Below are 17,020 nucleotides of genomic sequence, written 5' to 3' on the forward strand. Positions count from 1 at the left end.
ATCTGCTCATCCCACCTCTTCTGCCATTCAAAATATCAGAATCCTACAGCTTAATGTATATTTTTTATATTTTATAAAACACACTCTTTGCAGTAGTAAGTATAGAAAGAAAAACACTGGAAAAGGTCCACTGGTTCACTCTTTATTACTGCACTCAGCTTTCAGAAAAAAATATTCCATAAGGTTTGCAAATGATCCAAAGAGACCTTTACTTTTTATAGTTCTCCCCTGCCATGGGAAGTTGACTGCAGGTCAACAGGTCTGGAGCTATATTAAGTTTTAAGTTTCTCAAGATAAATTTTACCATTAGGGCTCTCAATAGTTTGACTTCTTTGGTGAAATTCTTTCTATTATTTTTTACACTAACCACATGTGTGTGGGGTACTTGAATTGCAAAATTATGTTGATTTCATGAAAACCATGAAAATCATATTTTCAGCTACTTAATGCTGACAAAGAGCTTTCTTTTGTCACTATATTGTATAGTCTTTTTTAAAGGATTAGACTAATAAAAGTTACCAATCTTGATAATGTAAACCATGCTGAAAGCCAAAACTCTTGTATACAACCATTTATTCAAACCTGTAAGCACAGAAGTACTGCATCCAGACCTGGGGCCCCCAAAACAAGAAGAATCTGGAGCTGCTGGAGTGGGTCCCAAGGAGAGCCACGAAGATTGGAGGGCTGGAGTACCTTTTCTGCAAAAAAAGGCTGAGGGAGTTAGGTTGGTTCAGCCTGCAGAAAGCTCCAGGCTGAACTCATTGCAGCCTTCCAGTATTTGAAGGGAGGTTATAAGCAGGAAGAGGAGCGACTTCGTACAGGACAAGGGGAAATGCCTTTAAAGTAAAAGAAGCAAGCTTTAGGTTAGATGTTAGGAAGAAGTTCTTTACTCAGAGGGCAGTGAGGCAGTGGCACAGCTGCACAGAGCTGTGGGTGCCCCATCTCTGGAGGCACTCAAGGCCAGGTTGGATGGGGTTTTGGGCAACCTCAGCTCTGGAGGGTGGCAGCCCTGCCCATGACACAGGGTGGGAAATCAGTGATCTTCAAGGTCTCTTCTGACCTAAACCATTTTATGGTTCAATGATTTCCATACTATTTTTGTAAAGCGCCTTGACCAGAGGCACTCTGGTCTGAGGTCAGTTTCAGACTTGATTACTGGAATTCCCTCCCCTACAGACAAAAGAAAATCAAAATAGCACAGAAATTCATTCATCACATAATTTCCCTTTTATTACAAAAATAAGGCAGTGGACTTGGGCCATCTGAAATGGGCACAGGCCAACATGGAAGCTCTGCATACCATTTCAGCCTTTCGTTTCTCAGTTTCTCCTGTTTAATATTGAGAGCTGCGGGCAGAGCATGTCTGAACCTGTGGCATGACTTACAAAATTCAAAGGAAAAACTGTCAGAACGGCAGCAGAAATGCTTATTAGCTGATTAACTAACAAGCATCAATTAGTGCAGCCAGGTTCTGAGGAACAGAAGCAGCTCACTTCACGCTTCTTTAGCTTGTGCAAGTGGCTAACATGGTGCTTCTGCTGAAAATAAAGCAATGAACGTTTATTTCTCAGAACAGCACAGTGGAAACAGGGGAGGTGGCTGTGAGAGGATCAACACTCAAAAGCAAAACAGAGGAGGGTATCCACAGCCATTGCAAAAATGGTCGCGATGCTGAAGGAGCACGACACATTGCAGAGCCAACCTCCTCCAAGACTCAGGCACAGTGCTCACGGTGCCCTTTCTGTGCGCTCTCATTTCCCTCCTTGCCGTTGATGGACGTAGTTTAGTTAGCACCGTGCTGACAACCGCCTTCCTATGTCCTACCTCCCCGCCACAGCATACCACGCGTGCGCGCCCGCATGCGCAACAGCAACCCGCACACCGCGCCACCGGCGGCGGCCATCTTGACAAACCGAGCAACAGCTCCTCAGCCGGGGCGGGGCCGGTCGGAGGCGGGGCCGGCCGGAGGCTGAGGCGGCTCCGCGCCAACCCAAACACCGCCACGCCCCGGCAGCCCTTGCGCCCGCCGCCCGCCACCATCGTTAGCCGGCGGGGGCCCGCACCGAGCGTCAAGCGGGCGGGCGCTCGGCCTCGTTGGCCCCGCCAGCCATGAAGCTTCGCGTGCGGCTGCAGAAGCGAACGGCGCCGCTGGAGCTGGAGGGGGCGGAGCCAACGCTGGGGGAGCTGCGCGCGCAGCTCCGCCGGGCCCTGCTACCCGCCTGGGGCTACAGGTAGTGCGCGGAGCGAACCATCCCGCGGCGGCGGGGGGGCGGCCGGAGAGCGGGGCCGTACCATGCTGGGTGGGGTCGGGGCGGCCCGGCCCATTTCTCTCTTCCTCCTCACTCTGCTCGGGATGTGGCGCTGCCGCCCCCTGCGGGGAGGGGTCCGTAGGGGTGTGGGAGTTGCGCACGGCCTGGCTTCGGGCTTGGCGAGGCGTCTACCCTCATATAGGAGCGCGATCCGAACGGTTGTAAGGCGAAACTTAATAAAAACTTCCGAAGAGTTTTGCTGTACGGTTGTCAGCAGCAGAGCGAGGAAGGAGGGCGTACTGTGGGGAGTGCTAGCCTCTGGAATATGGGTTGTGACTGTTGGAGCTGATTGAGCGCTGCTGTGTGGCCTTCGTCTCACAGAGTGTTCGGCAGGGTGTCTATTTCACATAGTATAGAGGGGGGGCGTTCAGACAGCACAGAAGGTTTCAGGTGTGAGGAACTCATGGCAGTCTCCACGGTCAAACCTGTTGCCTCAGCTGTTAAACACCTCCAGAAGTGGCCCATTCCTGAGGCAGCTGAAAGGCTCAGGTTCAGTGACCCTTTGCTTTCCCTTGTAATGCTTTTATGGGCAATTGTGATACTTATCAGGCAGCTTCCATTAAAGTGTACGTGGAGAGAAACAGGGGAAAAGCTTCAAACTTTAGTTATTTCCTCACTCTTGCTATTACGTATTGCTGAGTATTACAGAATTACATGGTTTGGCAGGGACTTCTGGAGGTCATCTAATCCAGTGCCCTGCTAAAGCAGGTTCCTTACAGTAGCTTACACAGGAAAGCAATTAGGTGGTTTTTGAGTATCTCCAGGGAAGGAGACTCCACTACCCCTCTGAACAGCTTGTTCCACTGCTCTGTCACTCTCATAGTAAGGAAGTTTTTCCTCAAGTTCTTGTGGAATTTCCCACATTCCAGTTTGTGTCTGTTGTTCTGATGCAGGGCACCACTGAAAAGAGCCTGACCCCATCCACTTGACTCTTGCCCATTAGATTCTTATCAGCATTAATAAGATTCTGCCATCAAGACTTCTCCAAACGGAGTGGTGCCAAGGCTCTCAGCCTTTTCTGATATGGGAGATGCTTCATGCCCTTCACTGTCTCATTGGCGCTTTGCTGGCCCCTCTTAGAAATTTCCTGACTTTCTTGAACTGGGCTGCCCAGAACACAGCACTCCAGTTGTGGCCTCAGCAGAGCAGAGGAGAGGATAACTTCCTTTGACTTGCTGGCCACGCTCCTTGCAATGCCAGTGGCCTTCTGGGCCACAAGGGCACACTGCTGGCTCATGGCCAGCCTGTTGCCCACCAGGACACCCAGGTCCTTCTCCACAGAGCTCCTTTCCAGGAGGTCAGCCCCTCACCTGTACTGATACATGCGGACATTCCTCCCCAGGTGTAGGACGCTATGCTTGCCCTTGTTGAACCTTACTGATGGATTAAAACCCAAAGGAATAAAATTTGTAGATCACAGTATGTTTTTCTAACTATACCTCTGTGTACAGCTATTCAAATGCAGCTAACCGTGTTTCCTTATTCTGTCATTTTGCAGTTGTGATACAGAGTTTTCAATAACACTGAATGGCAAGGATGCTCTTACAGAAGACGAGAAGACTTTAGCTTCATATGGGATTGTTCCTGGTGATTTGATATGTTTATTACTAGAAGAAACACACGCCAAATCCAGCCTACCTCCTGCCTCATCTTCAAGTCCTCCCTCACTTCAGAATGGTCGTGAGACATCCACCTTGACTCCCAAAAGTCCAGCTGACAGTCCAAAAGAAGAAAGGCAGAATGAACAGTCTGACAACCAGAAAGCTCAAGTGGAAGCTCAGAAGAGTGACAGTAGGGTAAGCACATTGACAATGGGCTTGTATGACAGAAGACAAAAAATGAGGTATCTTACATCAGGTGATGCACTGCATAACAAAGAATCTCTTCAGAATATTTGCCTCCTTATGATTGTCTGATATTTGCCAGTTATTTGGATGGAAGTCTGTGTTCATCATGTACTAGTTATGTCCCAGTTCCAACAGGTATCGTGAGATGTTTTGGGTTTTACATTTTTACAGAATTGCATGTCTTTTGCTGGAACATGCACTTTGTTTAAGGAAGTTATGAGTATTAGCTGCCTCAGCGCTTCCTTGAAAAAAATTACTTCAGGTACCACAGAAATGCAGCAAATACTGAAATACCACTCACAAGTTGAGTGGGTGATTCCTTTCTCATGGTTACAACAGTTCTCTATGATTCAGGTGGTCTGCTTGGAATGATAGATCTGTCTATCCTGTGCATGAAGTTAGACAGGTGGCTCCTGCCAGTGCTTCAGAAGTGTACTATTGTATGAACCCACACACCTATTTCCAGTTAATAGGCATGTCTTTTGCATATTATTCAGTGCTTTGTTTGTGCCTGTAGGTAGAATAGTTGAACAGATAACTGCATCTGCCCGATGCTGAGTCCCATGGTGAAAGTAGTCTTTCTAGAAGAGACACTAGGTGCCATGCTGCTTGGTGCCTATCTCATTATATGATTTTGTCCCTACCTAGACAGGAGCTTGAGAATCTGCTTATTTGTTCTTTGATTTTGGATTAGTTGTAAAAAAAAAATAAAAATAATATCACTTACTACAACTTTTTAATGAGAAATATTGCTAAACGTATGTATAAAGCATTATTTCAAAGTATAGGAATTAAGATTTAGGATCCAAAAAATTCTGAGTAGTGAAGAAGAATATAGTTGGACCATTGTCCCATAGATTCTTCCAGGAGTAAAGTGTCCCTAGTACATTGATGCTGTGGGCATGCAAGCCAACGCAAGAAAGGAAACAACAGTAAAGCCACAATCTTTCTGAAATGTCAGCAGATGCATTCTGTTAATGATTCTTATAGCTACTTAAGCCTATTGTATTTGCGAGCAGTCTGAGTTCATGATGTTGGTTTCTTGCTGAAGTACCACAGTAATTGTTCCTGTAAGCGTTGCAAGAATTCCGATGAATGTTTTATAAGTTATTATCAGTTGGCAAGAAAACGACAGACCTTTTTTTATTAAAAACTTGCATTATAAATATTGAAAAAATACAGAGGCTGTGAATATAATCCCAGTCTCCAGGTGGGATGCTAGGAAATGGAGATGAATTGAGACTGTAAAAGTTACATGGGAGATCTGTAGTGTAGACCTGGTGCCCACGAAGACTGCCAGACAGACCAGTAATACTGATACTATAATTTTCTGCATGTATCTTTTGTGATCTCTTGAAGGCAGGATCCAGCCTAGAATTTCCTTCTGGATTAGTCCCAGAAGATGCTGATCTGGATGAAGGTGCCGGTTCCTATCCTTCCGAACCTATGCTGTGCAGTGAGGCTGCTGACGGAGAGATTCCGCATTCCTTAGAGGTGCTCTACCTTTCTGCTGAGTGTACCAGTGCCACTGATGCCTTGATTGTCCTAGTACATCTTCTCATGATGGAGACAGGCTATGTACCTCAGGTATGTGCACAACCAAAAAGGAAATGTCTCGGTCAGCGGGAGAGAACTGTAGAATATTATAAGAACCTGTAATGCAAGGTGCCTCTAGAGATCTGCATCAGGCTGTTTGTATACAGTCAGCAGCCCAGTTGGCTGAAGTATCAGCATCTCTGACTGGCAAGTATGGCTTAATGCTAAACACTAGAGCAGCTTTTAGGTGTAAAAGAGGCCTGCCTCCATGTTCCTCACAGTCCTCAACTGAAACTCATCTGATAACCTCCCATTTCTGCTTTTTACTGTTAAGCTTGTGTAGATGTGCTTGGATTGTAGCACTTCATTATAGTGCTGTCCTCAACATGAGTATAATCTCAATAGGCTACAGTTAAAGTGGTGGCTAACAAGGCCTAGGTCTACCTGACTATTGTAATCTAACTTACATCATCTTCAGCAGGGTTCGGTTAGCCTTTGGTTTCACTAATGTCTGGAGGTATCTAGACTTAATAGACTTCATACTTAATCACCTGTGGTTTTGTCTCTGTACAGTGAGATCATCTTTTCCCTTTAGGTTTTTGTGCAGCTTGCATTACATGTTTACTATTATGTGACTGAACATAAAATACTTGTTACCAGAGAAGGTAGTGTCTTGTTTTCCCTGGTGGTGCTAAAAGCACATGGAATTAGGTCTGTTTGACAAATATCAGTTTAATTAATTTGTTAACAATAGGCTACAGTACTGTCCAGTGAACACATTTGCCATAGAGAGCAAAGTTTATTTCAATTTGTGGACTTGGAAGATAATTTTTGTGCAAGTTTAAGAAGAAAGAGAGACCCTGCTCGTCCTTGTGGTTATGTGTATCTCTTTCTGTGGGACTCCGTCCGAGTATTTTCATACTGAAATTGAAAGGAAAATTGTTAATCCACTGAGATTTTCAAATTGTTTTCAAGCTATGACCTTCAAGTCCTGTCAGAGATGGCAGAAAAGGTGCAATAAGATGTTTTAAATGCAGAAAATTAACATACATTCAGGAGTTATCAGAATGTTGGAATGAATGGTAGAGTGAAGTGCAGACTTACACAGTGAGTATAAGTCTACATGCTGAATAACTTTGCCAGAAAGTGGCATAAAACAGAAATTGCTAAACTTGTCCTTAGATTTGCTGATAGGTTTGGGGGAAAAAAGTACATACTCATGCAGTTATAGTCTGTATCGTAATGTAGATTGGGACTAAACTGAAGATCTGAATTGCAAACACAGTTCTGGCATTTTCAAACTGCTAAAAAGTCCTCTTTTTCCATCTGCAGATATGACAGTATTATCTGTGTATTTTCAGGGGACAGAAGCCAAGGCAGTGTCTATGCCAGAGAAATGGAGAGGGAATGGTGTTTACAAGCTACAGTACACGCATCCCCTTTGCGAAGAGGGTTCTGCTGGTTTGACTTGTGTGCCTTTGGGAGATCTTGTTGTTATTAATGGTAAATTAGTAAAGTTTTTATTCTGGATATAGGTTGCTAAATATCAGCATTACTTAGCAAGAGAAGACTTACATAAACTTCTTTGGAATCACGTCATTATCCAGATTGATGAGGTGCAAGAGATGCCACTTCCTGATGCAGAAAATTCTTGACATTTCTTGCCTCAGTATAAACTTATTTCTCTCTAATGAGAATGGAATAATGTTTGGGGAATTCAGTTAGCATTTTGATTACAGTGTTGTAAAAATACGGGTTTTATCTCATTTCATTGGAACTGTGGTATACATTAATAAATACTAAAAAGAGATGGATTTCATCCATTTTATTTAGTCTCATACTCTTTGCAAGATTTAAACCATTTCTAGACTACCATATTCCTTAGTTCTGAGGTGTGTTCTTTTCTGTCCTTACTGAGACACATGAACATTCTCACTGTGGTCTCAAAAACCATATGTGTTTTAAGCTGTTGAAGTTCTTCCTAGAGTTTATAATATCTGAATTGGTATGTCTTCAATGACTGGTTTATTACAATGGCTCGTTATGTACCACTCCTAGCTCTATTAGATCTCTTTCCATGTTATATAATTGTTGAAGACAATATTTGTCACCAATATCTTTGGTTATTCTTTTCAATTAGAAGTTCTTTTCTGATTTTCTGAAATTTCTCTTTATCTAACTGCTAGCTGTCATTGGTATTTTCCTTGACAGGAGCTGGTAAGGGAGAAAATTAAAGCACCTCTGAGAGTAAAGCAGTAATGAAGTGGTCTTGGCTGTCTCTCAGTATGTTTTCAATTTTGAAATATCTCTTTTTTTTTTTTTTCTTTTGATGTTTGCAGCAACATTAAAAATCAACAGAGAGATTAAAGGTGTGAAGAGAATACAGCTGCTGCCAGCATCCTTTGTTTGCTTTCAGGAACCAGGTATGCATGAGCAATAATACTGATAATAGTAAACTGGGAAGTAGGTAAGTGATGTAATAAGTAAGGATAGTAAGTGGAGGACTAAGTGGGCAAAAATTAGCAAGACATAATAAAAATGTGATCACTCTTTAGATGGGCTATCGCTTTATAGTAAAAGGAATTCAGAGTATAGTCATTTACTTGTATTTTGCTGCTAAAATAATTTGAATTTCTTTGATTAACTGAATAAAGAAAGGATTTTGCAAAGATTGAGTCATGCTTTGTCCCTAGTGCCTGTTATTTATGAAGTCCTAAATGTAAATCTAAATTTCTGAGGCAGCAGTGCTGGATTAGACCCTCTTTTTTTTCCCCTGCTGGTCAGGACTTTAGAGGCTGGTGATACCTACCTTCTTACTGCGACACTGTAACTGTTATTTATGTTATAAAATAGGTGCCAACCACACAGCTCTCTCCAGAAAGCCAAAATTAGAGGAGTACTAAGGTGGGGGAGGAGAAGGACAGATGGATGTGGATCCTTTGTGAGCAGAGGCCTGACTAGCCTTTTGTTTTACGATGTATGAATGAACCTCTTTGTTGCCAGTTGAGGATGACTTGGTGTCCTACACTGTGTCTCTCAGATCTCCAGTCACTGATGTATGAGGCCAGTCAAAAGGCTGTAGAGGAATAACTGAGCACTGACATGTCCAGGATAATGGTAGAGCCTTCTAGCTCTTCTTTCTTAGGATAACAGGATGGAAAAGCATTCTTGTCAAAAAAATGAATGTTGCAGACATTTATAGCATAGGCGTGTGCCACCTGGGCTTTGAAATCCGATAAAACAAGCTCTGACAGCTTGAGAGCCAGTTTTTGGAGAACTCATGTATTTCTCTTAATGTTGCTTTTTAAGGCCACGGGGTAGCCTAGCCTTACCACGGATGTAGGCAGTAGTTTCTCAATAAATTGCGATTCCATGGTTGTTACACACTTGTTGCAAACCTGGGCCCATCAAGATGACAGGCAGATCACCATTCTGTTGATAAGAAAGCCATGGTTTTTCTGCTCTTGCGTAATCATTGCATTATAACCTCTTGAAATTAAGCTTTTTATCTCTCTGATTTGATAGAAAAGGTTGCGGGTGTTTACAAAGACCTTCAGAAATTATCTCGTCTCTTTAAAGACCAGCTGGTTTATTCTCTTCTGGCTGCTGCCCGACAAGGTGAGAGAGATGATACTTAATTTTTGTGAATGGCAGAAAGGGAGGGAGTCTGTGCAAAGTCTTTAGGGAGAAGTGTTAGAAACAATTCAGGCAGCTGCTCAGTGGTGGGTATGTGGAAAGTAAGAAAAAAATGGACATTCTAAAGAAATTAATCTTTGTATTTTAAAATAAGTTAATATAATGATGATTTCCCATCTGTAATATTTGATTGCTCAAGATAAAAAAAAACCAAAAAACAAAACACCTCTTTCTACTCTCACTTAGGATACTGAGATGGAATGGCTGTTTTCCATACTTGGTGATGAGAACAACATGCCACAGACACTTTGTGGGAGTGGTTTTGTATTTTGGTCCATTTCTTTGTGAAACTGTTATACGTAGGTCACCCTGAAAGTAATGTCTCCTATTTATTTCCATGTAAACTGCAACAGACGTGAAGAGCTCTGTAACACTCTTTGATAGAGGAAATTCTTAGCTACAAAACACTGTTTTTCAACATAGTCACTGCCATTAGCTATGCATTTTCCCTAGCTATGACCAAGAGCCTGCATGCTATGCTGTCAAAAATCTGCACCAGTGGAGGTAACCCACTGTTTCACGGCTGCTGTGACAGCAACATTGCTAGGAAGAATGTTGCCCATGCAGTCTACCTTTCATTGGTCCAAACAGATGAAAATCAGAGGGCACCAAATCCAAACTGTACGATGGGTGAGGCAGGACAGTGCAGCCAAGATAGGCAATGTACTCCACTGTATTTAAACTGGCACAGGGCCTGACATTACCATGATGCAAAAGGTTGTCCTTGCTGTCCTGACTCTGCAAGTTGGAGCCTTCAGCTTAGTTACTGTTGTGATGTGTGGCGTTGTGGATGTCAGCGTTGATGGTTTGTGCGCGTCCCAGGAAATCCAGGAGGATCATCCCTTTCCTCGCTTTGCCCATTGAGGGCTGCATCTTGAACTTTTTTATTGATGTGAAATTCACGTATCGCTGCTCTATGAACTGCTGTTTTGACTCTGGCTCATAGTGGTGACACCACATCTCATGATTGATAATGGAACAGGAAGCTGTCACTGTCAGCCTGGTACTGATGCAATGGGACCTGACAGACTTGTATACATTCCTTTTTCTGGTTCCTATATGAGCCTTGGCAGGGCCTGCCTGACACAAACTTCTCAATATTCCAGTGTTGCCACCATCTTTTCTAACTCCTTGAAGCTGACACTCAGCTCTGTACATTGTTCCCTGGGTGTAACCCACTGATTTGCATGATGAGCTGACAAAGACACTCTTCGTTTCATTGTGTGACAGCTGTGTGTGGCCATCCAGAACATGGCTTGCCTTTCACATCACAGTTGCTGCCTCACTGTACTCACATATACTATTTCGTCTCCATAAATGTTCAGCAAATGTTGATAAATGTCAGTGGGTGCAATTTTTTTCTGCATGGAAGAATTCAGTGACGCACACCCTTGCTTCATACACACTTCCATTTCAGACGCCATTTTGTCAGACCTCCCCATCTGCTGCACAGCAACAAAATGTAAGGGAATATTGGTGGGAAAGCTCAACCAGTAGAACTGGTTCAACAGAAAGTTCAACAGTAGAACTGCAGGCAGTCCAGCCCACAGGCTGCATGCAGCCTGGCATAGCTCATCCTGCAGCCACCCCTTACCCCACACCATCATGGCAGGCTCTTCCCTGCTATGCGGTGCGGCCCAGCCCAGCCCTGGGCATGCACTCATGGCTGAGTAGCAGCTAAGCATCGCTGTGCAGTCGACACTGAATTCAAGACACAGGGGAGCCACAGTGCAATGCTAACTGAAGTTATGGTGAATAATTTTAAGCATTTTGATACACTGGCTAAACTGTCCTGTGAACAGTGAAATATTTGCAGTTTTCTGTTTTGATAAAGGAATTTGAGAAGATTGAAAAAAAAAAAATCAATTTTTTTTTTCATATTTGCCATTTTTCTGTTTTCAGTTGACATAAATACATTACTTGTGAATTTTCACGTGGATGTATAAAATTGCAATCAGATATTGATTGTGTCTCTTTACTAGACTTTCTAAGACCTATCTCAGCAGAGAAGAATACCTCTGCTTCACAATCACACCTTATTCCTGTCATCCCTTTTTGGCAATGCATTCCAGGAAGGGTAAAATTTAATCAGAAATCTCTGATGAGCACCATGAGAACTTGTTAAGAATTGCAGCCAATTCATTGATTTGGACTGATGCATTAGTTTCACTGAAACAACATCAAATATCCCACTAGTTTTATGTTTTGTTGCTTTTTTTAATTAATTTTTTTTTTGTTACTTATATACATTAACTATATTATATATTTTATATGTGCCCCAAGACAATTCCTCTTTATTCAGTGTAGTCTACACAAGCCTGAAGGTTGTACACTCATGCTTTACCGCCTTACCGATATCTGCTTCTTAACGTCTTCGGCCAACATAATAAAATATGGATAAATATTTTATGGAATAATATATACATATATGGAAATAATATATAATAATAAGGAAAATAAAATAATGGAACCACTAATTTTGGAGCAGCCCTTGTATTTGGAAGTCTAACCCCCAAAACAGTCTTCTTAGTAACTGGTTATCGAGGGCTTGGAAGGAATGGGAAGAAGTAATCCTAGCTGGTGTTTGTGAAACAGTAGGAAATCAGGCTTTTTGTGTATAGATACTGCCATAAAAGAGTAGCTTAGTATTCTGAAGACACAGTGAAATTCCTTCTAGACTTGAGTGCGGGCAGGTTTGATGTGAAACATGTGCTGTGTATTTAATATCTTTTTTATGGACTCTTGTAATCGGGCAGACCTTTTTCCTTTAGCCTTTGTTCTGTGTAGCCTGTAAACATAGTTAGGCATGTGGCATGTTTCTTGGGTTTACAGCTGTCAGTGGTGTTCAGTATAAAATGCCATTTGGCCTATTTCAAGAACTCCATAAATGTACTGCAAGGGGGAAGAGATGGGTTTTCTAAGAAGTCACGTCATGGTGCTCTTGGAGAAAAATTGTTTAACTGAGGCATCAAAGGGGAACGATTTAAGGGAAAGGTTATGATGTCCTTCTTTTCTTCAGGGTCATCAGCTTTGCACCATTTAAGTAATTCTTCTATTTCCTCCACTTTGTAGCTCTGAACTTGCCAGATGTTTTTGGGTTAGTGGTCCTCCCTCTTGAGCTGAAGCTTCGGATTTTTAGACTTCTGGATGTCCGTTCACTCATCTCTCTGTCTGCTGTTTGCCGTGATCTTTATGCAGCTTCAAATGATCAGCTTCTGTGGAGGTTTATGTATCTGCGAGATTTCAGAGGTAATGGTGATACACATTTCCTTCAATTTCATTCTCATGTAAACAAGGCTAATTAGGTCTTACATTTTGATTAGAGGTTCCTCAGGTAGCCACTCTTGATTTTTAAATACTGCCATCAAATAGTCATTAGTGATACTAACCAGTACCAGTGGACTAGATGTAATTCAGGTGGGTATTCTGTCTTCTGTCGTGAAAAATAGTAAAAGTTGTCTGAGCCATTTCTCATGGACCATATAGTTCTACCCATCGTGTGGTACAAACTTTTGTTGTTTTCATCTGTTGCTCTTGCTACTTAGATGTACTGGCTATTTGAGAGTAGAGAGCTATTTGAGAGTAGAGAGAAGGGATATTCCTGCTAGAATTCCTCACAAGAGACTGAAGAAATAAGGTGGTAAAGAGAAATGCTGTTACAAATCAAAGATGGGAATAATATTCCTGGGATTCTCTACAAGTTTTGGAGATGGTATTTTATATAGAATGAGTAGATTACATACTGAGTGGTCCTACAGCTTTATTTTTTAAAAACACACTATCCCTATGGAAGATGTGTTGACCAGAGATGTTTTTTTCATCTCCTTCTGCATGTTCCCACAAATCCTTGGCATGAGTGCTACTTAAAAGAGGTTGCTCATTTTGACTTTCTGCTTCTCTTGTAGATCCCATTGCAAGGCCTCGTGACACTGACTGGAAAGAAGTAGGTGGCTTCTCTGTATAATCTCACTGAGATTAGTCTACATGGGAAAATTTCTGGGCTAAAACAGAGACTTTGGGAGGCTGTAGTTTTGAGTTAAGTTTTAGTTTAAAAGTGGTGTTCCGTAAACACAAGTTGAGTTTGGTTGGAGTAGGAGAAAATGAACATCAATAAGAGACACTGAACCTTAAAATACTTTTGTTTCTGTCTGCAGCTATACAAGAAAAAGTTGAAACAGAAGAAGGAGGCCTTGAGATGGAGGCACATGTTTCTGCCCCCTACACCTCATCCAATTCCCTTTCATCCCAACCCATTTTATCCTAGCCCCTTTCCTCCCAACCCATTCCCATCAAACCCAATCTATCCCCCCATGATCATTGGAGAATATAGTGAGAGACCAACGCTTCTGTATATTGGAGACCCAATTAATTCACTCATTCCTGGCCCAGGGGAAGCACCAGGCCAGTTTCCTCCATTCAGACCACATTTTGACCCCATTGGTTCCTTGCCTGAAGCAAACCCTACGCTTCCAGGACGAGCTGGTCCCAATGACAGGTTTCCACCTAGACCCAGCCGGGGCCGCCCCACGGACGTTCGCCGTGCATTCATTTGATTGCTGTTTTCTCCCTCAGTGGATTTTCTAGTTCCTGAGCTTGCTTTCTAACTGCAGGACGTTGTAAAACCCAGGCACTAACATCTGCCTTCTCTTCAGATTGTGGCAAGAACTCGTTTGCATGGTAATGTTTTGATCCCAGAGTTAGGGTTTGTTAGTGTTCTGATAGTAGTGCTGTACCAGGCACTAAGGTCTCTTTCAAGATGGGCTATGACTTACAATACACGTTGTTCCCCTCCCACCTCTCCTCTTTAATCACCTGTGCTACTTAGAGACTAGAAGGATACTAAGTATTTGCTGCATCAGATAAAGAGCACTTTAAATACAAATCCTATCTTTTTCTGTCTTATTTGAAGAGTTTTATTAATTTGCCAGGAAAAAAATAGTTTGTTTCAAATCTACCTGGCTAATAATTTTTCTTAACAAAATATCTACCACATCCCAGATAGAATAGGGTACTACCACTGCTGTGGTAGGTGTGTTTCCATAGGTTTTTTCAGAGATTGCATTTTCCTTTTTTTGTTAGGTAAAAAGTATTTTTATGTTGTTGCTTAATACACAAAGAATACAGGGAAGGGATTTTTTGTTTTAAGTGAAAATATTAGAACGCAAATCAGTTCATTTTGCAAATAGCTGAGTGAAACCCATGCTACAGTGCAACTCAAAAGTCTGAACAGAAGCAGAGCAATTTTACAAAGAGCCAGCAGCAAAACTTTTGTCTTTCTCCTTGTTTGAACAGGTTGACTTTACAAATAAGTAGCTGTAGTACATGGCCGCATTTACTGTGCGTGAACTAAAATCGATGCAAAAATGAGTTTTTTCTGCCTGCCTAACTGAGGAATTAAACAGGTCGACCCAGCTGCAGTGGAAGTGCAGGAGAAACAACGAATTCTTACTTCAGTGAATTCTGTTTAATTTCATTAGAGCAGTGTCAAAAGTTATCTCGACAGAAGAAAACATGCTGTAGCATGTTAGAGCTTTCAAGTGTTGTCTTGTCAACTAATGAACAACTAACAACATCCCTGTTACAGTTTTCCTGATGAGATCTGCAGTTTGATACTGAAGCTCAATTAAAGGAAGACTGGAATAACTAAACTTTGTTAGAACTTTTCATTTCTTATTTTCCTTCTTTTTAAGATGGCTTATCTCAGTGTTTCTGAAAATGTAAATGGTACCGATGACTGTTGTGACGGCTGATATTGCTTTCTGCAATCCTTTTGGAATTCAAACAATGGCAATGAATTACATTTCCTATTAAATACAAGCTGTTTCATCAGTAATACTTTTGTGCTTTTTCAGGTGACATTTCAGTGATTCGTCTTTTGTTTCACACATCAGCTGACTTCAGTTGGGTCAGGAGGTTCTCCTGTTAACTCTGTGGGAGTAAAATAATGCTTTTTTTTCTTCTTTTTTCTCTCTCTTTTCCTACTTCAAAGCAACAGCAAAGCAATGCAAGTCCTGCCATTATTGATCCCACATAATTATCAGTAGAGCCTGAGGGCAGTGGTTCCCCTTCAATATCAAAATTAGCTTTAATATTTTCTGAAGTGCTTGAATTGCCTTGTTCCAGTGGAATTTTCATTTAAGTCTGTAGTCAGGCACTGTGGAGCTAACAGTGATTCTTTGAAGGAAAATGGAAGTCTACACTGTGTGTCTTGCACCATTTTGCCCTTGTGATCTGTCCTTCAGAAATGCATACATAATACTCGGGCAAGGTCATACAAATTTAATAGATACTATTTATCCTGGATTTTGACACTGGGACATTTGTTTGAGAATAAATCAGGCATCATTACAGGTACGCCAATGAGTGACCTGAAAGGTGTTCCTTCCCTTTGTTCATTTGCACCATACGAAGGCATTGTGAGCTAAAGATAAAGGAATTTGCCTTATCCCAAACTGTTGAGTTTCCTACGGAGGAATTTCCTTAATTCATAAAACAGCACATGAAATACAATGTGAATATCTCAGGACCAACAGTATAAAATGACATGACAGAACAAAGGAAATACTTGAAAACCAGCCACTTGGTTATTCAGCTCTAAGGCAGGTGTAGGTGTCCTTGCTGTTTGCAAACTCTACAGAAGAGACACAAAGGTGAAATGCTTGAGGGTGGCCACCATTCCTTACCTGTACTGTTCATTTGCATGCACTGCAGTCGCTTGGAAATTGGGAACTGTTAATCCTTTCTTTTTTTAATTTGCTTTACCTTATTCATGGAACTTCAAAGGACCATATTAAATGACCTAGTCATATGCAAGGTATAAGGTTTTACATAGCCATCTGTGATAAGTGAAAGAAAGTACAGCTGCAGTCATCGGAGCAGAACTGTTACTCTAAGCCTTAGCTTTATACAAGATGTTTAATTGCATGAGAACATGAGTTACATTCCTCTTGAAATACCACACCTAGATATTACAAGAAAGACATGATGTTTTTTCAGTCTGTGTCTAAACAGCAGGATGTAAATTCATTTTCCAGGTGGTGAGTACGGGTGGGTGTCTTAGTTGTGTCCCAGCTCCATCTTGGGCTGATTCCAAACGCACACATCTATTCATGTTTCCTGGTTTCCATGTGAAGAAAATGAAAGCATGCTCTGACCAGGTGTTCAGTTTTCACAGCAGTAAGACCCCAAGGCATGCTGTGGGCCATGTCTACACTGTGATTTATACGTAACTTCCATTTACAACTTTTCTGGTGCCTTCTCAATTTCCTTTTACTTTAGCTGCTGCATTTGGGTACCTAAATAATGCTTAGATATACCTTAGTGCACCATTCATAACAAGAATATACACCTTTTATTACCTCTGTCTATTGCTTTGTTAGACTGTAGGGATTTTAGAATAGCCCAACGTCAAAGGTGGTGAATCTGCTGCTAGCCACAACATCTAGTGTGAGAGTGCCCTAGTTGTACTGTTGGAACATTTATAGGATATGGTACAGAGTTTCTTCTCTGTAATTCAGGATGTCAGCTCAGTGTGTTCTTTAAAGCACTTTTGTGAATGGAACAGAAAATGCTTTTCAGCAACTATAGGGGTAGGAAAGATAAGCTGGTAGTGCCTGTTGCTGTTATGCATTT

General features: G+C 41.9%; 2 protein-coding genes across 2 annotated transcripts in view; one reads left to right on the forward strand and one right to left on the reverse strand.

Moving 5' to 3' along the window:
- Positions 1-2,040, reverse strand: part of LOC128073252 (BPI fold-containing family C protein-like) — a 26,409-nt gene extending 24,369 nt beyond the window's left edge. The window contains exon 1 of the mRNA XM_052667918.1: positions 1,914-2,040. Coding sequence (XP_052523878.1) covers positions 1,914-2,040 — 127 coding nt within the window. The remainder of the gene's footprint in view (positions 1-1,913) is intronic.
- Positions 1,969-15,221, forward strand: FBXO7 (F-box protein 7). The gene is made up of 9 exons (XM_052669017.1): positions 1,969-2,231; positions 3,808-4,105; positions 5,516-5,743; positions 7,054-7,195; positions 8,032-8,115; positions 9,218-9,310; positions 12,461-12,637; positions 13,294-13,331; positions 13,543-15,221. The coding sequence occupies exons 1-9, from the start codon at positions 2,110-2,112 to the stop codon at positions 13,939-13,941; spliced, it is 1,581 nt and encodes a 526-aa protein (XP_052524977.1). The 5' UTR covers positions 1,969-2,109; the 3' UTR covers positions 13,942-15,221.
- The last annotated feature ends 1,799 nt before the right edge of the window (positions 15,222-17,020 follow it).

This window comes from Tympanuchus pallidicinctus, unplaced genomic scaffold (assembly GCF_026119805.1).
Source record: "Tympanuchus pallidicinctus isolate F22 unplaced genomic scaffold, pur_lepc_1.0 scaffold8, whole genome shotgun sequence".
Classification (NCBI taxonomy): domain Eukaryota; kingdom Metazoa; phylum Chordata; class Aves; order Galliformes; family Phasianidae; genus Tympanuchus; species Tympanuchus pallidicinctus.